This window comes from Gadus morhua, chromosome 4, assembly GCF_902167405.1.
Source record: "Gadus morhua chromosome 4, gadMor3.0, whole genome shotgun sequence".
In the NCBI taxonomy this organism is placed as follows: Eukaryota; Metazoa; Chordata; class Actinopteri; order Gadiformes; family Gadidae; genus Gadus; species Gadus morhua.
This window is the reverse complement of record NC_044051.1, coordinates 29029179-29056461: the sequence shown is the minus strand read 5'-3', so window position 1 is coordinate 29056461 and position 27283 is coordinate 29029179. Positions and strand designations below refer to the sequence as shown.

At 44.2% G+C, this 27283-nt stretch overlaps 1 protein-coding gene across 3 annotated transcripts in view; it reads left to right on the top strand.

The window, feature by feature from the left end:
- The first annotated feature begins 2520 nt into the window (after positions 1 to 2520).
- The window catches only part of stk11ip (serine/threonine kinase 11 interacting protein), a 66439-nt gene continuing 41676 nt past the window's right edge, over positions 2521 to 27283 (top strand). For all 3 annotated transcript variants that reach the window (XR_003976412.1, XM_030353494.1, XM_030353493.1), the window contains exons 1-14: positions 2521 to 2665; positions 3401 to 3468; positions 3726 to 3931; positions 4376 to 4450; positions 4720 to 4815; positions 5010 to 5117; positions 5571 to 5642; positions 6960 to 7089; positions 7342 to 7445; positions 7648 to 7737; positions 8143 to 8184; positions 8359 to 8526; positions 9060 to 9141; positions 9795 to 10190. Coding sequence is in view for 2 of the 3 variants with exons in the window: in XM_030353494.1 (XP_030209354.1) it covers positions 3402 to 3468; positions 3726 to 3931; positions 4376 to 4450; positions 4720 to 4815; positions 5010 to 5117; positions 5571 to 5642; positions 6960 to 7089; positions 7342 to 7445; positions 7648 to 7737; positions 8143 to 8184; positions 8359 to 8526; positions 9060 to 9141; positions 9795 to 10190 (1636 nt within the window). In the remaining variant the exon portion in view is untranslated. The remainder of the gene's footprint in view (positions 2666 to 3400; positions 3469 to 3725; positions 3932 to 4375; positions 4451 to 4719; positions 4816 to 5009; positions 5118 to 5570; positions 5643 to 6959; positions 7090 to 7341; positions 7446 to 7647; positions 7738 to 8142; positions 8185 to 8358; positions 8527 to 9059; positions 9142 to 9794; positions 10191 to 27283) is intronic.

Here is a 27283-nt window from a genome sequence, read left to right as displayed (position 1 = left end):
ACGAGGGATTGAAATTGCCATTTAAACCACCAAAGCGGTCCAAGCACAATGAAAACAGTTCATGCTTCAAGTCACACTGGGCGCAGCCATCTTGAATTCGGCTAGGTCACCACTGTGCGTTTTAATATCCATCCGTCTCGGAGGTCCGAGGACGTTGCCTAGCGACATGCACAAACACGCCCCTTTTCCTCGGACGGCGATCTCGCCATCTCGGTTGAACTCAAGGCTAGATTCCAACGGAGGCGTACGCGCCGCGGGACGGCTGCGCCGCGGTCACCGCTGCTGATCGCTTCCACTCTAATCAATGAGACCATTTCCACCGGGCGCGCCGCGGAACGTTTCAGCAGCGTCCCAGGAGCGGCGTGCCGCGCTGCGGCGCTATCTTTCCGTCCAATTCTATTTTTGCCGCGAGCCGCTGCTAAACCTCGTCAATTTCGACAGAGCAGGTCGAGCCGGGCAGGAAGTGAAAAGTAAAAGCCATAGAGCATCTGGTCAATTTTCAATTTAAAACACAATACTCAGCTCATGTAACTTCACATCAACATTATTACGTCATGACCGGTGGGTCTCAGAGGGTCGGCAACATGGACGACGAGAGACTCATTGTCGAAGTTCAGCAACATGAAGTCATTTATGTACCAAATCATCCTTTTTATAAGGAAAATGTCAGAAAGGACAAAGCGTGGCATTTAATTGCAATAGTTTTGGGAGTGGAAGGTGAGTACATTAGGTTTAGGATTATCGCGTGATCTCGTTTGAATACGGCTGGCTCGCAAGGCAGCGCTACGCTGCCGTTACGCGCCCGGTAGGAATGGACGCAGGGCAGAGGACGCAGCCGTTCCGCTGCACAGCCGTTCCGCTGCGCAGCCGTCCCGCGGCGCGTACGCGTCCGGTGGAATCCCGGTGTCAGTGGTGACCGAGCGAAATTCCGAGACAGAATTCAAGATGGCTGCGCCCATTGTGACTTGAAGTATGAACTGTTTTCATTGTGCTTGGACCACTTTGGTGGTTTAAATGGTAATTTCAATCACTCGTATTACTGCAATACCTTACTGCGTCCGTATCTCTGCCTATGTACACAAATATATTGTATTTGTGTACAGCACTTTGGTCAACTACTGTTGTTTTAAATGTGCTATATAAATAAACCTGACTTGACTTGACTTTGGCCTATAGCCTACTTATATTGGATCGCCTGGTCCTCTGCCAATGCTACCGCGACAACAGCTTTCCGGAGGGCGTCCATGTTTTCCTCCAACGACCGAGTGAAATAATAAAACGCTTGAAGTGTGGGCGTGGTGTCATGGTGCGTTTTAATATCCATCCGTCTCGGAGTTCCGAGGACGTTGCCTAGCGACACGCACAAACACGCCCCTTTTCCTCGGACGGCGATCTCGCCATCTCGGTTGAACTCATGGTGACCGAGCGAAATTCCGAGACAGAATTCAAGATGGCTGCGCCCATTGTGACTTGAAGTATGAACTGTTTTCATTGTGCTTGGACCACTTTGGTGGTTTAAATGGTAATTTCAATCACTCGTATTGCTGCAATACCTTACTGCGTCCGTATCTCTGCCTATGTACACAAATATATTGTATTTGTGTACACATTTGTACAGCACTTTGGTCAACTACTGTTGTTTTAAATGTGCTATATAAATAAACTTGACTTGACTTGACTATGGCCTATAGCCTACTTATATTGGATCGCCTGGTCCTCTGCCAATGCTACCGCGACAACAGCTTTCCGGGTGGCGTCCATGTTTTCCTCCAACGACCGAGCGAAATAATAAAACGCTTGAAGTGTGGGCGTGGCATCAGATCCGAGATCCGAGTCGGTTCGCAGAGAATACTCGAACGCACCTAGATCCGAGATCCGAGTCGGTTCGCTTCGCAGAGAATACTCGAACGCACCTGAGTTCAACCGAGATGGGGAGTTCGCCTTCCGAGGAAAAGGGGCGTGTTCGTGCGTGTCGCTAGGCAACGTCCTCGGACCTCCGAGACGGATGGATAATAAAACGCAGCGTCGTGGATGATCAGCTGGTCTGACGAGGAAGTGACGTAGTTCCCGCCCAGACGCGATTGGCTGATACGTTTTGCAAAACGTTTTGCAAAATCTTTGCAAAGCGTTTTGCATTATCTTTTGCAAAACGTTTTGCAAAATATTTTGCCAAGTGTTTTGCGGATTGAAATCTAATTTGAATTTCGCAACACAGGGAGCGTGCTGAAGTGCATTGCAATCACGGGGACGCTATAGCTTTTCAATTTGAATAATGGAACTCAAAAGAATTGACAAAATGTTTTTCTATTTTTATTGTTATAACTTTTGCAAATTTTATTGAAGATTTCATTGTCTTTGCATATCAAAATACACTTTGAAAAACGTATTTAAAAATTACATTATTAAATTGCATTATGAATTGTCAATTGCATAATGTAATGACTTATTGAATTGCAAATTGCATTGCCATTTGAATTTTGCAACATATATGCTTCAATATCTTTGTCCCGTGTCGGCTGCCATTCTCTCTGCCGTTGTTGACAGCGTCACGTGACATAAAATGTCAACATCATCTCTCGCTGCTTGCCTTTCAGATCTCAGACATTTAGGTTTATTTTGGGAATGTTCCGCTAATAAACAGTGCTGTTAGATTGTCCTGTTAAAGGTACGTATGTCGAAGGTTGGGGGTGTTAAAAGTGATCAAATAAATGTGCACTACACTGTCTATTTTCCCACTGTGATGAAGGTACGTGTACTGTTGTGTATGGTTGTGTACGGAAACATGGTGGGGTTGAGGGGATCGCGGCACGGATCCTAGGGGTTAGTTAAGGGGACTTAAATGTTCAATACCAAGGTGACGACCGACTTCCGACTCTTATATCATTAAACTTTTGTTTTATTTAAGTAGGGGTGCTGAGGGGGAGTTTAAAAGGGAAGAGGCAGATTAATGGTACATGGTTAATGGACTGCAATTATGCAGCGCTACTCAAATGGCGACTCAATGGCCACTCAAAGCGCTTTACAATATTGCCTCACATACACACATTCACAGACCAACGGCGGTGTCAACCACGCCAGGTGACAGCCAGAGCAGTCCGGGTGAGGTGGCTTGCTCTGGGACACATCGACACAGAGCTCACAGCTCACAGCTAGGAGGAGCCGGGGGATCGAACTAGCAACCTTCCGGTTACCCTCCACCCGCTCCTGAGCCACAGGACGCCCAATAGTGAATGCACCTATGTTTTGTAGGCATAACAAAGCAAATTGAAATGTGCCCCCTACCCCACACACACACACACACACACACACACACACACACACACACACACACACACACACACACACACACACACCACATTCTAGTGTTGTGATCTCCTGTTGTGTGTCGTTGGGTTTTCAGGATGGCTGTCGCACACACGGGCAAGTCCTCCCTTGTCCACAGCCTGGCCGCGCTGCTCCGAAACGATGGTAACACTCACACTTACCCTTATTTTGCATATCTAAACAATGTTTTTAACCATTGGACTGCCGAAGTAGACAGGGCGGGTTAGTGCCCTGTCCTTTTATTAAGTCTGAGTTCCGTTATACATTCTTACCGGCCCCCTCTCCCCTCCACCTTTCCTCCACTCCTCCGCCATCCCCTCCCCACCACCACCCATCCCCTCTCCCCCTCCCCCCCACCATCTCCCATCCCCTCTCCCCCTCCCCACCCTCTCCTCCCCCAGGGGGCGAGGTGTTGAGCGGCAGCAGCACCCTGACCCTTCAGGCGTCCACGCTGGCCCAGCTGACGCTGCTGTTCGAGCAGTACCTGCTCTCCCGGCCCGGCGCCCAACACGGCTTCCTGGCGCTGGCCTCCCACCCCGCCGACACACACTCCCTGCTGGAGCTGCAGTTCCTGTTTGACGTGCTGCAGAAGACTATCTCACTGAAGGTGGGGGGTTGGGGGGTGGAGAGAGGGGGAAGTAGGAAGGGAGGGAGAATGATGGAGGGGGGGAGAGAGAGAGAATGATGGATGGGGGAGAGGGAGAAAAAGAGAGTGGGAAGGATAAAGGGAGGGAGAAGGAGACAGTGATGAGGGGAGGAAAAGGGAGAAGAAGAGGGAGAGGAAAGGATGAAGGGAGGGGAGGGAGAAGGATAGGGAACGATGGGGGGAGAGAAGGGTGAAGGGAGGGATAGGAAAAAATACTGAGAAAAGGAGGATGGGGAGAGAAGGAAAGAGCCATATAGAGCCATTTCATTCAGAGTATTGTTAGTTTTACAATTTTAAACACACATTTCTTTAAGCATTTCTAGCAGTGGCGTTGTTTAGTGCATAATATAACGGTGTATTTAAACAGGGTTCATGGTGTTGTAATGTTGTATTCTGATTTCCCAGCTGATAGAGGTGCCCGGGTCGAGGACTCAGTCTGCAGTGAAGATCTTCCCTTTCAAGTCCCTCAAGATCCTGGAGGTAAATATCTACCTCGCTTTAAGAATCAGCACCTCCACTTGATCAAGGAATATGTTCAGAGCAATGGAATCGTTTTTTATATTGTATTTGTGTACAGCACTTAGGTCAACTACTGTTGTTTTAAAATGTGCTGCATAAATAAACTTGACTTGACTTGAATCAATTCTACTTTCTTTTCATCTTCTTCTATTTCTACTTCTATTTCTTCTCCTTCTTCTTCTTCTTCTACTTCTTTTTTTCTTCTTCTTCTTTCTCTCTCTCTCCTCCAGTTGAAGCGTATCCCTCCTCACCGTCTGGAGGGACTGAGAGGAGTGTACTCCCAGCTGGAGGTCTTCAAGTGCTCCAGAAGCCTCACCTCCCTGGAGGTACCGTGTGTGTGTGTGTGTGTGTGTGTGTGTGTGTGTGTGTGTGTGTGTGTGTGTGTGTGTGTGTGTGTGTGTGTGTGTGTGTGTGTGTGTGTGTGTGTGTGTGTGTGTGTGTGTGTGTGTGTGTAATAATAAGTGTGTTTGTGTGTGTGTAAAATAATAAGTGTGTGTATTATCTATGTGTCTTTGTGTAGGAGCTGCTGTCACTGTGTGGAGGTGACCTGAGTTCGGCACTCCCCTGGCTAGACCTCCACACTCTAAACTTCAGCTACAACTCTATCACCTGCCTGGATGCCTCGCTGGTCAGACACACACACACACACAGTCAGTCAGTCAGTCAGTCAGTCAGTCAGTCAGTCAGTCACAGACACAAAACACACACATTAATACAAACACACGTACACACACCTTAATATACACAAAAAACACACACACACACACACACACATACAAATGAATAGCCCACGCACATTAATACACAAACAAACATTAATACACACATTCATACACACACAAACATTAATACACACACACACACACACACACATGCACACACACACACACACATTAATACACACATTAATACACAAACACACACACAAGCATTAATACACACACACACGCAGGCACGCATTAAAACACACGCACGCATTAACACACACACACGCAGGCATTAATGCACACACATGCACGCATTAATACACACAGGCGGATGCTCACATAGTGGTGATAAGTGTAATGTGTGATTTCCTCAGAGTCTGCTGAATGTGCTGACGTCTATGGATCTGAGTCACAACAAGATCCAGGACTGTGCTGAGTTCCTCAAGGTATCTCTCTCTCTCTCTCTCTCTCGCTCTCTCCATATTGGCTCTCACAATATTCGCTCTCACCATATTCTCACTCTCTCTCTCCATATTCTCTCTCTGTGCACTCTCCTTATCTGGGGTCCTTCGCCACCTGTTTCTCTTGCTCTCACTCACAGCATCTTCTCTCTCGCTCTCACAAGTCCTGCTTTGTATTTTTTTCTCTTTATATCTGTCCGTTTACAGATGCAAAGGTCTTCGTTGATAGGAAAAGAATACATTTACATTGTCAAAGCACAACATTTTCCTCTCTCTCTCTCTCTCTCTCTCTCTCTCTCTCTCTCTCTGTCTCTCTGTCTCTCTGTCTCTGTCTCTTCCTCTTTCTCTCACGCTCTCTTTCTCAAGGTCAATTTAAAGTGCTTCATTGGCATGGGAAACATACATTTATATTGTCAAAGCACAAAACATTGTCAAATTGTCTTACACTTATATTTAAATAAGATAACTTAAAATATCTCTCGCTCACTCTCTCTCTCTCTCTCTCTCTCTCCCACCCCCTTTCACACATGCAGCCCTCACGATAATATAATTAACGTTTGAAGGGGACTTTTCTTTCTCTTTCTTTGTCTTACCCCTCTTTCTCTTTCTCTCAATTTGGTTCTCCCTCTTTTTCTCTTTTTCTCTCTGTGGCTCCTACTATTTATCTTCTATTTCTATGTCTCTGTCTCTGTGTGTGTGTGTGAGAGATTCATCAAGATCAGATATCCTCTATTTTTGGTAAGATATAAGTGTAACTGACTTTGTGGTTTTGTAGTTTCTTTCCAGTGTTTCTTTGTGGTATTTCATTTTTATTAATTGGTAACTTGGCGGGGCTGAACTGTCTGAGGGTTGTCCTGAAGCACCGACAGTGCTGGGCAGAGCTTCTGTATTGGCTGGTTGATGGACTCTTAAGGGTTGATCATGGTCCCACATTCACGCAATGCAATGGGGTTACGGACCCCTTACGTCCTTGCGGACCCTCCTTGCATCCACCGCAAGGGCCTGACGAAGCGCTTCCCAAAAATGTTTACCTTCCGGGAACATAATCAGCCCTTTAACCTGGCTTACCTTCTCTCTCTCTCTCTCTCTCTCTCTCTCTCTCTCTCTCTCTCTCTCTCTCTCTCTCTCTCTCTCTCTCTCTCTCTCTCTCTCTCTCTCTCTCTCTCTCTCTCTCTCTCTCTCTCTCTCTCTCTCTCTCTCTCTCTCTCTCTCTCTCTCTCTCTCTCTCTCTCTCTCTCTCTCTCTCTCTCTCTGTCGGCCTGTCTGTCTGTCTGTCGTTCTGCATGTCTCTATGTCTCTCAGCCTCTCAGTGAGTTGAAGTATTTGAACCTGGGCTACAACAACCTGCAGAGGGCGCCATCGCTTGCCCCTAGCGCCCAGGCCAAGCTGCACACACTCATCCTCCGCAACAACGAGCTGGAGACCATCAACGGTAACACACACACATGTACACATACACACTTAAACACACGCATACGTTTATAATCACATGCTCATTTATATGTGCGCACACAAACACACACACTATGAAGGTAAACATGTTGCAGAATGAAAATATCCACACACCATTGTTCTTAATGTGGAGTCAAGAAAAATATTCACTACTGTTTTGATTGATATTTACATAAATACAATGAGAGCTGCAGACTTGTAATCCAACATTTACTGTGTGTGTGTGTTCCAGGTGTAGAACAGTTGTCGTCGCTGCAACACGTGGACCTTGCCTACAACCTGCTGCTAGAACATTCTCAGCTCGCTCCTCTGGCACTGCTGCATGTTCTCTCCACGGTAACACACCCACATGTTAGCTTCTGCGTTACACACACACGCACGCACGCACCTACGCACGCACGCACGCACGCACGCACGCACGCATGCACGCACACACACACACTTTTTGGTAGAACCTTGTCCAATTACTGTCCAGGTGTGTGTATTTATGTGTGTGTGACCCTGTGACCCTAACGTGCTCCTCCTCCTCCTCCCCCAGCTCATCCTGGATGGGAACCCTCTGTTCTTCCAGAGGAACCACCGCATTGCAACCGTCCGTCACCTCTCACCCCGGGCGGCCCACCTCAGGGTCAGTAGACCTCCTACACCCTGACACCCACCCTACTCCCTCACACCCACCCCTGCTCCCTCACATCCACCCCTACACCCTCACATCTACCCTACACCCTCACATCCATCCCTACACCCTCACACCCACCCCTACACCCACCCATACACCCTCACATCCACCCCTACACCCTCACATCCATCCCTACACCCACCCCTACTCCCTCACATCCACCCTTACACCCTCACATCTACCCTACACCCTCACATCCATCCCTACACCCTCACACCCACCCCTACACCCTCACATCCACCCCTACACCCTCACATCCACCACTACAGCCTCACATCCACCCTACAGCCTCACATCCACCCTACACCCTCGCATCTACCCTACACCCTCAAATACGCTGTGTTTTGGTTTCAGCTCAAGCTGGACGGCTGCACGTTGACCTCATCAGAGCTGTCCGTAAGTCAATCTTAAGTACTTAGCATTAGACATTGTTTTGTAGAGATACTGCTACAACAATAACAAAAACAATGTATTCGTGAAACAAGTTGTCCAACAATTTTTTTAATACAGTTCATTCTGATGAGTCAGTCAACAGCCAATCACGTTTCACTGTCTGACACTTCCCCTAAGGTCCTGCCCAAACCGGGGCAGCTCATTGGCCATTCCCAGGCCCCGCCCCCGGTTGCCAGGGAAACGGAGCGTGGTGCAGAGGAAGGGTCCAGCGGCGCGGGGGAGCTGAGCGACAGTATGTCCGTGGGCGAGGTGGCGGTGACGCGGGTCCGCAGGAAGAAGGCCAGGGTACGCTTCCTGCCTGAACAACGGAGAGTTATTGTAGTGGCCTTGGCTTGGCAGCAATAGATTTCCAAATATGGGCACGGCCTTTCAATGTTAAAATAACCTCCAGCCAATGAGAGTGACGCTCTTGCTCTCTTCACTCCGGTTGATTCCGGTTTGAAGTAGGGGTAAAAAATTATATTCCAATGTCAGAAAAGTCTTTGGTGGAGAATTTTTAACATCCAAAGCTTTTCAAAACTTATTTGGTGTTTGGTCTTTAATGTGCAAAGTAAACAATGCACAAAGTAAATAAGGTGCAAAGTCAAACCGGAGAAGTGATTCCGGAAATGACTTTGTTAGAGGACCAATCACAGCGCTTGCCGTCTCTGTTGCGTCGACGGATAGTTAAAAAATATTTGATGCGCACGTAAGCTTCATCTGTTGCTAGGTAAAGCTGAATGCAACTTAGGACTTAAGATAGGAAGTTTCTGTAATAAGGGCCCAGGCTCCGTGCAGGCTAGTGTCCCTCTCCTTCACTGTTTCCCCTCCTCCTGCAGGCCAAGGTGAAGGTGAGGAGGGCCAGCATCTCTGAACTCAGTGACACAGATCACCAGCCCAGACCACGGACCTCCTCTCAAGGTAGGGGTGTGTGCGCGTCACCAGAAAACCCATACCTTTCAAAGTAAAAGTCCTCTATTCGCAGTAAACATCGTGCTACCTCACCAGAAGGATGTATAAAAACTAGTGCTGTCAAGCGATTAAAATATTTAATCACGATTAATCGCAAAAGTTTTTTCTATGCTAAATATCCCTTGATTTCTTTGGCCCATTAATTTTTCTCATTTTAATGCTCTTATCAACATGGAGAAATGCATCGGCTTGCCTTGTGCAAATGTTTTTTTATTGATAACAACATTGGCATATACTGATCAAAACAGGACGATACAAAAAAAAAAGCCTATAGTGCAATTAAACGATGAACATACAAACATACTGCCTTGAACATAGCTGTCAGGCTACTGCTTCTTTGTTTTGAGCCAAAGAAAAAAAAAAGAATAAAAATTGCGTTAATCACGCGATAAAAATATTAACGCCGTTAAAATTGGTTTGCATTAACGCCGTTAATAGCGCGTTTAACTGACAGCACTAATAAAAACCTTTCAAAGTAAAATTCACCTCTCCTTCCGGTAGAGATATATGCATTGATTTCAAAGTAAATGTCCAATCTCCTTCCGGTAGACATATATACAAACAGTACATTTCAAAGTAAAAGCCCTCTTTCCTCCCGGTAGACATCGTGCTCCCCCACCAGAAGGACATAGAGCGGATGGACAGCTTCCGGGAGCAGCTGGGGGAGGACTGGCTGCGGTACCAGCATCACCTCGAGGTGGCACCACCTACCAACTCCACTCCCCTCACCGCCAGCAGCAATGGCTTAGACCTCCCCCCAGACCGGGCACCAGAGCTCCCGGAGGTCCTGGAGGTCCCACCCCCGCCAGCCCCCTGCTCCCAGCCCAGGGATGGGGCCTGGGCTGGGGGAGTGGAGCAGGAGACTGAGGAGTCCACCCTGCGGTGGAGCTGTCAGAGCCCAGGAGAGACCCAGTCCACCCTGGAGGGAGAGGACGGGTCCGCGCCCATGAAGAAGAGCGGGGACACCAGAGAAGAAGAGGAGGAGGAGGACCTGGGAGGTAAAGTGGCGTTTCATTGGAGTACATTCTTCTTAGTGTGTATTTTAATGTTCATCTAAATGTATCTAATCATCTTTAATCCTATCCTTTCTTTACATATATTTTCCTTCACGTAACTTATAGCGTATAATTGGGAAGCCTACAATCCACACACACTGTGGCGTTATACGACATGTATCCGGGAAACCCACCATCCACACACTCGTTGCGTCATAAAAGCTCTACCCGACAGAGCTCCTCTCATTCTTCATCACATCTGTGTTTGGAATGGGCATGGTTATTCACCTGAAAGGGGTTGGATTATGTTAATATCTCGATGTCAAGGCCAGGGATTTTCAAAACGGCCTGTTCTATCAAACCGGTTCGTAAAGAAACTTCAGAGGAGACTGCAAAGAAAAAGTTTGACTCTCAGATCTCTGATTTGTTCCTCTATTCTAGTTACGGTGAACACGTGGAAAAAGTGGAAGGGCCAGGAATAAACCATTTCCCATGATACAATCTGTGAAAATAAAAGTTGGCACATAAAGCAAGTTTTGGTTCTTGAGAAAGAACAGAAATGTCGTTGAGGTTGTAGGTTTTCTCACAGTATGCGTATGAAACAACCTGGTCTCACAGGAATCTGTGAAATGACCACGGAAACACGCCAATTTCCATGATATGGCCATGGATTTTGCTCCAATGCAAGTTGATTACACTCATATTCCGTGGCACACACACAGATCCCCGTTTCAATGAACGAGTCGACCACGGGTGCTTAACTCAAAATCCGTGGTGGCATCACGGAATCACTTAAATTGTCTGTGATATGCCAAAGGAATTTGCTCAAATGCAACCTAATGACACTCGTATTCCGTGGCACACACACAGATCCCCGTATCAACGACTGAGTCGACCACGGGCGCTTAACTCAAAATACGTGGTGGCCTCACGGAATCACTTAAATTGTCCGTGATATACCAACGGAATTTGCACCAATGCAAGTTAATGACACTCGTATTCCGTGGCACACACACACAGATCCCCGTCTCAACGACCGAGTCAACCGAGTCTCACAGGGATCCTTGAAATGACCATATAGAATGAAATTAATATTGACGGTATGGCACTATATCCCTGTTCTCGCCCATGCACCCATCTTGAATTTAATAGACCATTTTCGTTGCTTCGAGGAGGTCTAGTGGTCTGTGTATATAACAAATCAATAAATAAACATCTATATTAAATGTCTATAAATATGTATGTGTGTATATATATATATATATATATATATATATATATACGTACCTATTTATCCATAGGCCTACATATTTATTTATTTTGTTGCTTCGAGGAGGTCTGGTGGTCTCCGTACATAATAAATAAATAAATATAAATAAATAGGTATGTATATACCTATGCATGAAAGTGGTCTATTAAATTCAAGAAGGGCCGGCGTGAATAGGGATATAGTGCCATACCTTCAATATGAATTTCATTCATTTCCGAGAGGATGCTCAATGGTCAGATACAGATCTCGTTATAACAATAATTTATATCGATGTAACGAGAAAGGATGTAATGATAATGCCAAGAAAATAAAAGCTACATGGTTATAATAATTGAAAAAGAATGTACCTATAAAGCGTATACAGACAACGAGACAATCTAGTTGTGGGCCAGCAGAGGCTGCATTTTAACCGAATTCGCCTATAACCTTATACATATAATATAATATATGTATATAATAGTCTAACTCTATATGTCAAATGTATGATATGCTCTAGGTCTACGTAGGCTAGTTTTTTATATTATAAATACTTAAATATTGTCATACCTTAACCACATTCCCCATAGAAAAAGCACAGCGTGTTACTTGGTGTTACAACCCTCTTCGTTGATTGGATTGGTGGAAGTGGATTGTCAATGATCAGATACAGATCTTGTTATAACGATAATAACTACATGGTCAACTTATAATATTATAGCTAAATAATTGTATATTTATTTATATATAATATATATTTTAATATTTAATTTATTCAATATTAAACCAATGCATTTAAATTGGGAGATTATTTTCGACTTCAGAAGGGGGGGGGGGGGGGCTGCGCAGGATTCGTCAAAACAACAATCCGATTTAACCACGTTCCTTAAACCCAGTCTCACACCAGATTGTAGTAAATCTGCCCACAGCGGAAAACACATTACAATAACGGCTCTAAACATGTGACACGCCTATGTTTTTTGGCCTATTCTTTTCAATGAGCATGCGTCCACGTCACGTGACTGTCATGGTTGCTATGGTGGTTGCCATCGACCCCCCCCCCCCATATCTTTCAAATTTCCACAGTTTAGACTTGTAATTAATAAGTTACTTTTGAAATCAATGTCTGGTGGCTAGTTACGTCACTGTGAGAGTTGCGCACGGACATTTGGTAGTGACACAGCCTATAACCTATTTGTGAAAGCAAAACATCAATCATCTCATAAGGGGCGTGGTGCCGGCCCCTTTGACCTGTTGACCCCAGACTGCAGAATTGTCCACAAGCCAGCTATATCTACACACCTTAAGGCAGCGGTCCCCAACCCCCGGTCCGCGGACCGGTACCGGTCCGTGGGTCATTTGGTACCGGTCCGCAGAGAAAGATTATTTATTTATTTAATCTTTTTTTTTTTTTTTTTTTTAATTATTTTATTCACTTCGCAATACTGTCACTCTTTTACATGCCATAAGTCTATATGCAGTTGTTAGATTGCATATAACATTTTTGCATTTTTGGCAACCTCTGCGCAACATAACCCAACCACCCCCCCCCCCCCCCCCCCCCCCCCCCCCCCGGTCCGTGAAACTTTTCGGAGAATCATACCGGTCCTTGATGCTGAAAAGGTTGGGGACCCCTGCCTTAAGGCACAAATTTACACCTCCATCACCAGCACATTTACCTTACTGTTGGAGGTCACGCCCCTTTTCCTGCCTTTTCAAGATAGCAAGAGATGCCAACAACTACACACATTTCCCGGGGTCCCGAGAACGACATATCCGAGATTTGGATTTCTAGCCCTTAGAGAAAAAAAGTTTTACAAAATTGACTGTTTTTTGGACAAAGCCTCTTAGAAGTGTCGCCTGCAAGACCTAGTGGATCAGAATGTGGTTGAAAGACAGTTTTTGAGATAGGAAGGTCCTACCGCCCTGAAACTTTACTACCTTATACTACGGCGTTACTGGGACCCCCACACCAAAACTTGTCCCTCTCCGACCCCGAGGGCAGGGAGGGGGGAGGGGGGGGGGGGGGTCTGAGGTTTTGGGTTAGGGTTGGTTAGGGTTAGGGCTTTTCTTTTCCTGAGACCCACAATTTTCACAGAGTAATCCCAAGATACACCCTGGTTGAAGGTCTAATGGACAAGATTCTATCTCTTGTCAACTCATTTAGATTAATTTCTAGCAATGACTTGGTGCCAATGCGAAAAAATTGAGCATTTGATGATGATATGGAGCCCCCAGTTGATAATCGTGTGTGTTCTTTGAGACCCTCTAAAGTAGGGATGGGCGTGAGGAATCGATTACTCGAGTACTCCTCGTTACAAATGAACTTGGTTGGTGGACAGGCAAACTCGAGTTTGCATATACACACACAAACAAAGTTTTCTGAAGCAAATGTATCAATTTTCTGTCGGCGCCACTAACGCATGACGTGGGCACAAAGAAAATTAAATGCATCCATTTCCATGGCGCGTTCCGTGCCGTGTGCAGGCACGCCAGAATTCAAAAAGTTAAGAGATGGCGGTTAAAGCAAACCGCAGCGAAGAATTGAAATACTTTAAAGAAATAGGGGATCATAAGGTGAAATGTAAAATATGCCAAGCGAAATCGAGCTACCAGAAAGTACTATGCGGCAACATATGCTCCTGAAACACAACAGTGAGTTCGGGAAAGCAGACCCGCAGCAACGGTGAAAGTGAAAGTGTGTCGGCTATTTTCACCGCCGCAAGACGCAGCTGTAATCCCGGGCGTGTAGAGAAGATCACAACGCTGAGTATTTCCATAGTCCATTTGCTGCCGTTTTATTTGCAGCTTTAAGCATTTATTTGCAATGGTTAGGCTACTTGTTTCGTTTTTTTTAAACTGTTACAGGCCTTGGTTCGACGTGATTTAAATTGTGAGACGCATATTTATTTTTGTAAGGAAAATGTGTTTTGAACGTTTGCAAAAATAAATAATGAATACTCTGATAACTCTGACTGTTTTGATGGAGAATAAGCATTACATGTTTGGTTGGTAATATTGCCGTTCATCATCAGGCCTATTCCTGCTGCAGATGCGTTGCATTCTAAAAATAGATTTGATTTAACGAGTACTCGATTGATCCTCGAGGAATTCCTTCGATCACTCGAGTTTGGAATTTACTACTCGTGCCCATCCCTACTCTAAAGAGATCCCAGGTCTATAGCTTACTTGTTAATGTCCTCGCCTCAGTCACCTATTGCATCACTTCCTTTAGGGCTTTGGCCTCCTAATTGATCATTGTAGTATATTTGAATGCCCTCTTTCATGACACCACAACTACTGAGACGTCGCAACAATTCTCCATATCCATATGGGGGAGGGGGGATGCTTGTGGACAGTAGGGGTACACTAGACATAAATAGTAAGCACACTCAGGAATGACCTCTCACACATGATAACTTAATTAATTCTTTCAAATAACCCTGCCTCGTTAAATGAATGAGCTTGGTGTTTTGCTTTCACTAATAGGTTATAGGCCTAGGCTGTGTCTCTACACAAATCTGTCCATGCGCATCTCTCGGAGTGACGTAACTAGACACCAGACAGCGAATAAAAAAAACAATACAAAAATAACTTATTTTACTCTGTTTAAACGTACTAGTCTAAACTGCGTAAAATGGAAAGATATTCCAAGGTGTTCTTCTATTTCCTAGCCAGCAGACCCTAGTTTACGACAAAAACAACACAATTGACGGCAACTCAGTTGCCACCCTTAACGTCGTTAACGTGGTTTGGAGCAGAGATGTTTGAACTCATGAAGTCGTTTGCAAAGTGAACGGTGCATACATTGTGTACATTAATGTTCCTCATCAAAGCATCCCGCTTCTATCACAGGAATCTAGAATCAATATGTTCGGGGCTTTGTTCAGAATATTCTGTATATAAGATGAACATGTATTAATTGCAGGATCTATGCGTGGATGTTACAGAAAATGAAATAATGGCCATAGGTCGTAAAGAAGTGCACATGGATGTATACGATAACTGTGGGAAAGGGGGGGGGGGGGGGGGGTGGAAGGGTGCGGTCGATGGCAACCACCATAGGATTGTTGTTTTGATGAATCCTGCGCAGCCTGCCCCCCCTTCTGAAATTGAAAATAATCTCCAGATTGAAATGCATTGGTTTAATATTGAATTAATTAGTAGTAGACCATGTAGCTATTATCGTTATAACAAGATCTGTATCTGACCATTGAAAATCCACTTACACCAATCCAATCAATGAAGAGGGTTGTAACACCAAGTAACACAGTGTATTTTTTCTATGGGGAATGTGGTTCAGGTATGACAATATTTAAATATTTATAATGTAAAAAACTAGCCTATACGTAGGCCTACAGAATATCATACATTTGACATATAGAGTTAGACTATTATATGTATAAGGTTATAGGCCGAATTCTGTTAAAATGCTGCCTCTGCTGGCCCACAACTAACGCGTACTAAAGCGTATAACGTTGTCTCGTTATACGTTTTATAAGTTAATTATATTTAAATTATTATAACCATGTAGCCTTTATTTTCTTGGCGTTATCATTACATCCTTTCTCGTTACATCGATATAAATTATTGTTATAACTAGATCTGTATCTGACCATTGACCATCCTCTCGGAAATTAATGAAATTCATATTGACGGTATGGCACTATAGTATGGCGACACATTAGTGCCATAAAGCACTCGTGTGATAAAACATGCATTCGGGCGTATTATATTGTATCACACGCGTAGATATTAATTGCGAGCGCGCAAATTATCTCTTCGCGCGTGCGCACTCAGAGCGCTGCTCCCCGAGCGAGGAAAACAGCTCCTCGAGAGCATTACCTCGTTGCAAGCGAGAGCCGGAAATAACTTTGGTTGCACAAAACAGCCTCAGCCTCTCGCGAATGATGTTCTGCTCTCGCACGCAAATTTAGTTTTGGCACTATGGGGAGGGAACCAGGGCAGGGCGGGCTTTCCTATGATTGGCCGTTTCTGAAGCGCGATATTTGATTGACAGCCCTCCTCACATTCAATTCTGAATTGTACAGTAAATGGCTGAAACGATAGTTATGTATTGTAACTCTAGATTATATGAGTATAGGCGCAGCCTTTTAAGTGTCGGCCTCATTGTCCTTTAAATAGCTGAAGAAAAGCTGTTTATTGGGAGCAGAACGTCCGCCGGCGCCCGACTATATCTGCGAAATGCGGACGTCGTTGAGGCACGCCACACGCGGACGTAATTGAGGCCCACGCTGTTGGTGGGTTTTCAGTGCTCACGCCTAGGGATAACCCAATAGCGATAGCCTTAAAAGGCTGCGCCTATACTCATAGAATCTAGAGTTACAATACGTAACTATCGTTTCAGCCATTTACTGTACAATTCAGAATTGAATGTGAGGAGGGCTGTCAATCAAATATCGCGCTTCAGAAACGGCCAATCATAGGAAAGCCCACCCTGCCTTGGTTCCCTCCACATAGTGCCAAAACTAAATTTGCGCGCGAGAGCAGAACATCATTCGCGAGAGGCTGAGGCTGTTTTGTGCGACCAAAGTTATTTCCTGCTCTCGCTTGCAACGAGGTAATGCTCTTGAGTATGGAGCCAGTTTCCTGCCATAATTCAAACCTGAAAAAAAAAGTTTCAAAGGCTTGTAAGTCTGGGTTTGAAAACTCAACACCTTGTAAAAAAGGTTTTGCAACACTGAAAAAATTGATTATAACCTGAAAAAAATTCAAACAAAAATTCAAACATCTGTAAACATGATTTTGTGTTCTATTTTATCTTCTTCATCATTTTCACCAACACATTTTCAAAGTTCAAACAATTTTACCAGCGCATTTGCAGAGTTTCAAATCTGGCACTGTTCTAACAGTGTATTTCATTGTTTCCCGGTTTTGAAACCTTGTAAATGGGATTCTGCAAACAGGTGTTCATACATTGAGAAATAAGTTTTGAAAGGTTGAATATTTAGTTTTAACAACTTGTAAAGGTGTACGTTTACGCCATTGCAACGTATTTTTTCAGAACTGACTTTTCAGAGATTTCACCACACAGGCGCAAGCTTTGAGTCACGTGAATATTGGCAGTGTTCTGTCGCGCACTCGTTTTGAAACTCCTGACAGTCAAATCTGAAGAATGGAATGTACGTCAGCCGAGTGATTGGAATGTACGTCAGCCGAGATTGGAATGTACGTCAGCCGAGAGCAACCAATAGGTTTAAAGCTAAATGGTCCCGCCCCCAGGAACGTTTTTTTTTTCTTCAGACTTGACTGTCAGGAGTTTCAAAACATATGCCCGACAGAACACTGCCAATATTCACGTGACTCAAAGCTTGCGCCTGTGTGGTCAAATCTCTGAAAAGTCAATGCTGAAAAGTCAGTTCTGAAAATATACGTTGCAATGGCGTAAACGTACGCCGTAACAAGTTTTTAAAACTAAATATACAACCTTTCAAAACTTATTTCTCAATTTATGAACACCTGTTTGCAGAATCCCATTTACAAGGTTTCAAAACCGGGAAACGATGAAATACACCGTTAGAACAGTGCCAGATTTGAAACTCTGCAAAAGCGCTGGTGAAATTGTTTGAACTTTGAAAATGTGTTGGTGAAAATGATGAAGAAGATAAAATAGAACACAAAATCATGTTTACAGATGTTTGAATTTTTGTTGGAATTATTTTCAGGTTATAATCAATTTTTTCAGTGTTGCAAAACCTTTTTTACAAGGTGTTGAGTTTTCTAACCCAGACTTACAAGCCTTTGAAACTTTTTTTTTCAGGTTTGAATTATGGCAGGAAACTGGCTCCATAGTAAAGGCCCATGCAAGTCAACGGAGCGTTCAAAAGCATTGAGAAGAGCCGTGTAATAAATAACGATAGTCACAATCATTATTCGATATTCTACGTGACTCCGACTATTCGTTGATCGTTGCCCATCCCTAACTACTTTACAACCTCGTTGATGACCAACATTTAGAAAGACATGTAGGCCTACTTTTAATTCAACCTTGGGTGAAATCGAAGTGTTACACGTTTCCTGCTGTCGGCTCCCAGACCGTAGTCGAGGAGCACAGGAGAGACGTTCCCTCAAGGGCTGATGTTCTCTCGGGGGGTAACACCCTTAACTTTGACCGGCAGTGGGTCTGCTTATAGGTCGGAATGAAGCGGCCACCGATTATTGACAGACTGGATACTTTATTCGTAGTTCCACTAACTTAACAGTACACGTCTTTTGCAAAGACACAACCGGACTCGTTCATTCACTAAACTGACACGCAACCGCTCGCTCTACTCGCTCGTCCACTCACTCGCTGAAGTCACTCACACACACACACACCCTGCCATTTTCGCGCACACACACGCTAATCTCGTAACAGTAGCATACTTTGTACTGAATGCATGTTGATGATGATACACTTCTTATAGGGGGTAACTACATTTGCACGAGACCGGCTTCCTCCATCGTATTCGCCTACTTTTTAAATAAATGGCCGTCTCTCGTTTTCCGACGGCGACAACAACATGACTATCGTCTCCTTAAGCCCAGTTCAGACCAAAGATTCACCTTGCAACGACTTGCAACTCGCAACTCCTTGCGACGAGACGGGCTGCGACGTTCTAAAACTGGTTAGCTCACACTAGCCGCGTTTACATGGACACATCTATGCCGCATAGATTTCTAGAGAGACGCCGAGATCGTTTAATGGCCTGTGGCATGTGCCACCGCGACCACTGACATACCATGGCATATGCCGTTCTGGAACGGTAACTGCCGTTCTGAAACGGTAACTGCCGTCGCGACCACTGACATACCATGGCATATGCCGTTCTGGAACGGTAACTGCCATTCTGAAACGGTAACTACCGTTCTGAAACGGTAACTACCGTTCTGAAACGGTAACTACCGTTCTGAAACGGTAACTACCGTTCTGAAACGGTAACTGCCGTCGCGACCACTGACATACCATGGCATATGCCGTTCTGGAACGGTAACTGCCGTTCTGAAACGGTAACTACCGTTCTGAAACGGTAACTGCCGTCGCGACCACTGACATACCATGGCATATGCCGTTCTGGAACGGTAACTGCCGTTCTGAAACGGTAACTACCGTTCTGAAACGGTAATGCCATGGCATATGCCTTTCTGGAACGGTAACTACCGTTCTGAAACGGTAACTGCCGTTCAGGTGGAACGGTAACTGCAGTTCCCAACAATGGCATGTGACACCAGCATAACTCCTCCGTATAATTTCAAGACAGGTATTGCCATAAATGTAAAGGTATATATATTTTGTATTTATTGACACAATATCACAACATAACGCCGTAAATAAAGGGATTTACACGTTTCTCTCGTCCGTGCTGTTGTAAGGATATTTCCGATCTGTTTGTTGTTGCTTTTGTAATGACGGATGCTTTTGAAAACAGCCGGACTTGCTCCGGTGACGGTAGTTATAGCCTAGCCTTCTAGGTGGCCATAGAGCTATAGTCTATTGCTTTGTTCCAATATCCATACTATCCGCAGTCATTATACTTTATTTTAGTATGACTTCTTTTTTATATAGTTTGAGTACGTAGTGCGTTGCAATTAAGATCAGGGCGAAAGGAAGTGTAGTGAAAGGACCCGGATGGTGTACTCAAAACGGTCAAACCGATGAGTGTAGATTGATGTACACCTTTCGTGCTCCACGGCAGCGATCTTAGCTACGTAGCTGAAGAGGCGGAGCCAGGCTGAGCCAACGTCGGCGCATTTTCTTTAATAGGTCCATGCATTTTCCACGTATCCTGCATTAATGGAGTCATTTTGTAGTTTTAATAGCTTTATAACTATTATGTGTAAAGAGTTCACCGTTCAAAGCGAGATGTTTATTGCGGTTGCGATCGTAGTTTCCGGTTAGTGCACCAGAGCCAGGGTCCTATAGGGGTGGCACCCATGGGTGGCACTGTAGGCTATGGCTAGACAGTCATCCATTTTTCCACTCGTGTTTTATCAAGATGACCTAATAGCGTAGCCTATAATAAAGCCTACTGTATGACTGCTTCAGCTCATAACTATTCAATAGGCCAAATATTAAGTTTTGCATTTGTTCTTATTGGTGTTTAACCAAATAATTTAAGTAGGCCTATAGGTTCCTATCATTTAACCCTGATCCAGTGTCATAAACCTTTCTATATCGACATGATCCAGTGGTATCATGGCATACAGGCCAAAAGTTTTTCCGCTGGCAAGCCAATTATGTTAATCGGAAGTTCCATTTCCTACTGGAACCACCGTTTTTCCGCTGGCATGCCACTCATATAAAATGGTATTACCAGTTTCTACTGGCACCTACCATTTTTCCGCTGGAATGCCACTCATGGAAAATGGTAATTACCAGTTTCTACTGGCACCTACCGTTTTTCCACTGGCATGCCACTCATGGAAAATGGTAATTACCAGTTTCTACTGGCACCTACCGTTTTTATAAGAATGATTGTGTAGCTGTGAATCATGAGTGGTATGTGTGTATGAACGGGCAAATACCACAGGAAAGGAATATCTACTGGCAAACGGTAGGTGCCAGTAGAAACTGGTAATTACCATTTTCCATGAGTGGCATGCCAGCGGAAAAACGGTAGGTGCCAGTAGAAACTGGTAATTACCATTTTCCATGAGTGGCATGCCAGCGGAAAAACGGTAGGTGCCAGTAGAAACTGGTAATACCATTTTACATGAGTGGCATGCCAGCGGAAAAACGGTAGGTGCCAGTAGAAACTGGTAATACCATTTTACATGAGTGGCATGCCAGCGGAAAAACGGTAGGTGCCAGTAGAAACTGGTAATTACCATTTTCCATGAGTGGCATGCCAGCGGAAAAACGGTAGGTGCCTGTAGAAACTGGTAATACCATTTTACATGAGTGGCATGCCAGCGGAAAAACGGTGGTTCCAGTAGGAAATGGAACTTCCGATTAACATAATTGGCTTGCCAGCGGAAAAACTTTTGGCCTGTATGCCATGATACCACTGGATCATGTCGATATAGAAAGGTTTATGACACTGGATCAGGGTTAAATGATAGGAACCTATAGGCCTACTTAAATTATTTGGTTAAACACCAATAAGAACAAATGCAAAACTTAATATTTGGCCTATTGAATAGTTATGAGCTGAAGCAGTCAATACAGTAGGCTTTATTATAGGCTACGCTACTAGAACATCTTGATAAAACACGAGTGGAAAAATGGATGACTGTCTAGCCATAGCCTACAGTGCCACCCCTATAGGGACCTGGCTCTGGTGCACTAACCGGAAACTACGATCGCAACCGCAATAAACATCTCGCTTTGAACGGTGAACTCTTTACACATAGTAGTTATAAAGCTATTAAAACTACAAAATGACTCCATTAATGCAGGATACGTGGAAAATGCATGGACCTATTAAAGAAAATGCGCCGACGTTTGCTCAGCCTGGCTCCGCCTCTTCAACTACGTAGCTAAGATCGCTGCCGTGGAGCACGAAAGGTGTACATCAATCCACACTCATCGGTTTGACCGTTTTGAGTATACCATCCGGGTCCTTTCACTACACTTCCTTTCGCCCTGATCTTAATTGCAACGCACTACGTACTCAAACTATATAAAAAAGAAGTCATACTAAAATAAAGTATAATGACTGCGGATAGTATGGATATTGGAACAAAGCAATAGACTATAGCTCTATGGCCACCTAGAAGGCTAGGCTATAACTACCGTCACCGGAGCAAGTCCGGCTGTTTTCAAAAGCATCTGTCATTACAAAAGCAACAACAAACAGATCGGAAATATCCTTACAACAGCACGGACGAGAGAAACGTGTAAATCCCTTTATTTACGGCGTTATGTTGTGATATTGTGTCAATACCAAATATATATACCTTTACATTTATGGCAATACCTGTCTTGAAATTATACGGAGGAGTTATGCTGGTGTCACATGCCATTGTTGGGAACTGCAGTTACCGTTCCACCTGAACGGCAGTTACCGTTTCAGAACGGTAGTTACCGTTCCAGAAAAGGATATGCCATGGCATTACCGTTTCAGAACGGTAGTTACCGTTTCAGAACGGTAGTTACCGTTTCAGAACGGCAGTTACCGTTTCAGAACGGCAGTTACCGTTCCAGAACGGCAGTTACCGTTCCAGAACGGCATATGCCATGGTATGTCAGTGGTCCCGACGGCAGTTACCGTTTCAGAACGGTAGTTACCGTTTCAGAATGGCAGTTACCGTTCCAGAACGGCATATGCCATGGTATGTCTGTGGTCGCGACGGCAGTTACCGTTTCAGAACGGTAGTTACCGTTTCAGAATGGTAGTTACCGTTCCAGAACGGCATATGCCATGGTATGTCAGTGGTCGCGACGGCAGTTACCGTTTCAGAACGGTAGTTACCGTTTCAGAACGGTAGTTACCGTTTCAGAACGGCAGTTACCGTTCCAGAACGGCATATGCCATGGTAGGTCAGTGGTCGCGGTGGCACATGCCACAGGCCAATAAACGATCTCGGCCCTACTGGATTTCTATGCGGCATAGAAAATGGTCATGTATACGCCTCATTCGGAATACAATTATCTGTTCGGCATAGATTCTATGCCGAATAGAAGAGGTGTTGTAGTCCGTTTTAAATCGCCATGTATACACTTATTCCGCATAGATTGGGGTTTAACTTAGTGCAGCCGCAGTAGTTCGCAATTGGTCCACTGAGCTCCGTCGGTACTTTTAAGCACACCGAACTTCACCGCTGTCAAGGAAAGTGGATTTATTGCCTGATTCACGTCTTTGTTATCACTCCGTAAAAGTAGTCCGGTAAGCGTGTCCGGTTGCTAAGCGACGGTACACATGGGTGTTTATTAATGACGTGTTCGCGTATCATAGTGTCCGCTCTCGTCCGAGATAACTGTAAATGAGTAGGCTCCTACTAGTACTTTTGCAGGCTGAACGTTAAAATACTTCTTAACTCAGAGAGATGGCAGCTGCAGTAGTTCGCAATTGGACCTTCGAGGATTCCTGGGGCCGGATTCACAAAGCATTCTTAAGAAGAAAAAAGTTCTTAAGTAGCACTTTTTTCTTAACTATGTTCTTAAGACAACATTTAAGAAGATTTGATATTCTTGAAGATTTCTTAGTTTCTTCTTAACTTTTTTCTCAACTTTCTTCTTAACTTTTTTCATAAGTTCATACGTTTTTTCCTAAGAAAGTATTTAAGAACAAATGAGATTCTTGAAGACAAAGTTCTTGAATTTCTTCTCAAATTTCTTCACAACTTTAAGATAACCCTTCACCAGTCTTAAACCAGCTGCAGTTAAAAGGTAAGTCTTTCTTTAAACATATATTACATTTATATTAATTAATTAATATATTGCTTAACCCAAGACTATATGTTAAACAATGTTGTGAATTTAAGCTTGTCATACTATTATATATATATCATATAACATAATATTAAATGAAATGGGCCTAAACTCTGTCATTTACTATTGATAATACCAGACAGTGTTGAGAAGTAATAGTTATCAAGGATGTTTGATTATACTTCAATTTTCTCTTAAGTATATCAAGAAGGCAGTTGTATTTATTTAGATTATTAGTTCTTTGGGTGGCAGTTCTTTGGGTGGCAGTTAGGGAGGAAAATCCACCAAGGCAGAATGGATCCGCTTATACTCCCTGATCACATGTTGATTAGACAATATAGGCTCCCTAGGCCTGCAATTATTTATTTAGCAGATATGCTATCAAATGACCTGAAAAGGAAAACAAGGCGATCGTCACCCCTTCCAGTTGTAACGCAAATTATGGCTGCCCTGAGATTTTTTGCCTCTGGGTCTTTTCAAATGGTGGTGGGGGGCACCCTGGGTGTGAGCCAATCATCCGTTAGCCGAGTGTTCAGAGATGTTACAAATGCACTCTGTAGAAGAGCACGGCAGTTCATCAAGTTTCCAGCAACAGACGCAGAATTTATTCGAACCAAACAGCAATTTTTTGAAATAGCCGGATTTCCAAATGTGCTGGGGGCAGTTGATGGGACACATATTGCAATCAAAGTAAGATAATGTTATTTGTTTGAATTTTTTTGCAAATCTGTTTATGCTGTTTATGAACGTATCAGCTTGAATCAAAAAACATTTCACGTGGTGCTTGAAGCGTTACCTTAAGTATGAATTATTCCATACATTTTAATTCCATAGGCACCAAATGATGAGGAGGAGGCCTTTGTGAACAGGAAAAAATTCCACTCGATAAACACATAGGTCATATGTGATGCAACGCTCCGAGTGACAGAACTTGTTGCGAAGTGGCCGGGTAGCACCCACGACTCCTTTGTTCTTATGAATTCAGGAACAGGCATTAAATTTAATGAGGGAGAAATGCCCGGTGGTTGGTTGTTAGGTGAGAACTACACATGAATTCTACTTTAGGTTAAAACAAAAACATACTGTATTGCCCTAACTAATGTCCTCTATGACAGGAGACGGTGGCTAGGCCTTAAGACCATGGTTGATGACACCCATCCTTCACCCTGCAACAGAGCCAGATGAGCGCTACAGCCGGGCACAACGAAAAACGCGTAGTGTTGTGGAGAGGTGCGTTGGGGTCAAGGTGAAGTCAAGGTTTAGGTGTATCGACCGTTCTGGTGGAGTGCTCCAGTACACTCCTGAGAGGGCATGTAAAATGATTACCTGTGCTTTTATCCTCCACAACATCTGCATTATGTACCGCTTGCCAATCCCTGACATCCCAGAAGATGATGCCCCCTGAGGGAGATGTCCCAGTCCCTGCCCCATGTATCACTGGCATGCAAGTGAGACAAGACCTCATAAGGAGGAGATTCATGTGAAGAAAAACCACAATAAACAACACATGAAAACCTCTGAGTGATTGCTATTTTATTCTAGGTTCAACATTCATTTTTTTTTAAATCAAACTTGGCTTGGGCAAGGTGAAGCTTCTCCCTCTCGACGAGCAGCTTTTCCCTCTCCACCTGCAGGAGTTGCTCCGGAGTATGCCTCAGCCTTTTAACTTCCTCCAAAAGCTGACGCTGAAGGGAGACCATGTCCTCCGTGTTGCTTCTGGATGTGGCAGATGTATGAAAGGTTTCCGAGAATAGCTGGGATAATGTCAGGTCATCCCCGGGACTCTGTAACAGCTGTGAGTGGAACGATTGTAAATGTAACAGTATCAAAATGTATGGTTAGGTAAAACAGTTAGTGTCAGATACACTTATTAACTTACGTTTTGATGGTTTGTAAGGGCTTGGGTTGGTTCAGCTGCATTGATTGTGTGGGATTGTTCTGCATCTTGGTTGACTGCTATTACGACCAAAGTACCTAAAGAAAAGCAACAGAAACAAAGAAATGTGATGTTAGATGCAGCTGGCTAAAACAACTTACATTAGCAGGGTGAGTGCTTGCTCTGTAAGCTACACAGAGTAGCCTACTTGATCAAGTTCTAATATTTAAACAATGAGTTACCTTGCCTGGGTTTATTAAATGGCATAAGGTTTATTCAGTTTATCAAACACTTTTCACAGGACACAATGTTGTTGACAGCTTACAACCCATGGGGCCAATAGCTGAACTACTTGTAACCAATAAATAGATACATCTACACTAAACACTGACAACAACTCAGCCACCGCCAGTCTAACAGCTCGTTTCTTTGACAACAACACAGCCAACGCCAGTCTAGTGGCAGCTAGTGTTGTGATAGCAGCTAGTTCTACGTTTTGGTAGGCTGGAAACAAATTGTCACGGTCAAAGTAACCAAGCCTAGGTAAACTGCGGTCATCGGAGACGTAACTCAATCAATAGTGGTCTCTCTTCTCTATGGTTTCATGGTCATCATAATAACTAGCAAGCGCTAGACAACAGTTGACAGTCTTGATTGGCTTACCTCCTGCTTGCAGGCTATCGTCTTCTCCCGGTTCTCCAGTGTCCACTCCTCCATCTACTCCTTCAACTAACGTTTCGGCAATCGCCCCCAACAATTTCTCCTCCAGTGGGTCCAGCTGGATTGTCGTCTTCCCTCCTCTGGTTTTTTTTCAACTCTCTCGCCCTCTCCGTTCCATTCTTTTTTACAATAGATTCGATGTCAGCCCACTTTTTTTTTTACAGCGTTGACATCGCAAACGATTCCTATATCCGCCACTGCAGATACAGTCTGGGCAACTTTGGCCCACGCCCTCTTTTTGTTTTCCGACGTTATCATACTGTCTAGCTTGCCAAACAATAATCTTTTTCGGATGATGATCTCCTCGACCATCCCCTCCAACTCCTGTTTGGAGAAGTTAAAGCTTCGTTTACAGGCGATGTCCTCCATTTTTCACAAATCAATTTCTCTCAACTGTCGGTCAACTGTTGGTTCAAAAACCTTGCGAGCGTTCTTAAGATAAAAATCTAAGAACATCCTAAGTGAGAAAACTAAGAAGTTCGTAAGACAATCGACAATTCTTAAGAAAAAAATGGTGAATAGCGTTTAAGAAGATTCTTAGGAACTTCTTATATTTTTTCTGAAGAATCTTCTTAAGTTTTATCTTAAGAACACTTTTGTGAATCCGGGCCCTGGTCACTAAATTCCCGTAAGACCACTCTCTCCCACCAGTCTTGGCTGCGGACTCGCATCCAAATTCCTCTTGTTTGCGGCGGAGCTTAGGGTAAATATAAAGATCTGACGAGAAATTTACGTTGCTGCGCTGTTGTCGTCCTTCTTAATTGAAGGAACAGGCAGAGAAAAGCTCTCTCCTGCTGTGCTTTCATTAAAATCAAATTTAAAATCCCCGATAGTGATAAGACATCCATTATGTCGCCGCCGGTCCAGAGATGTGTCAGGTG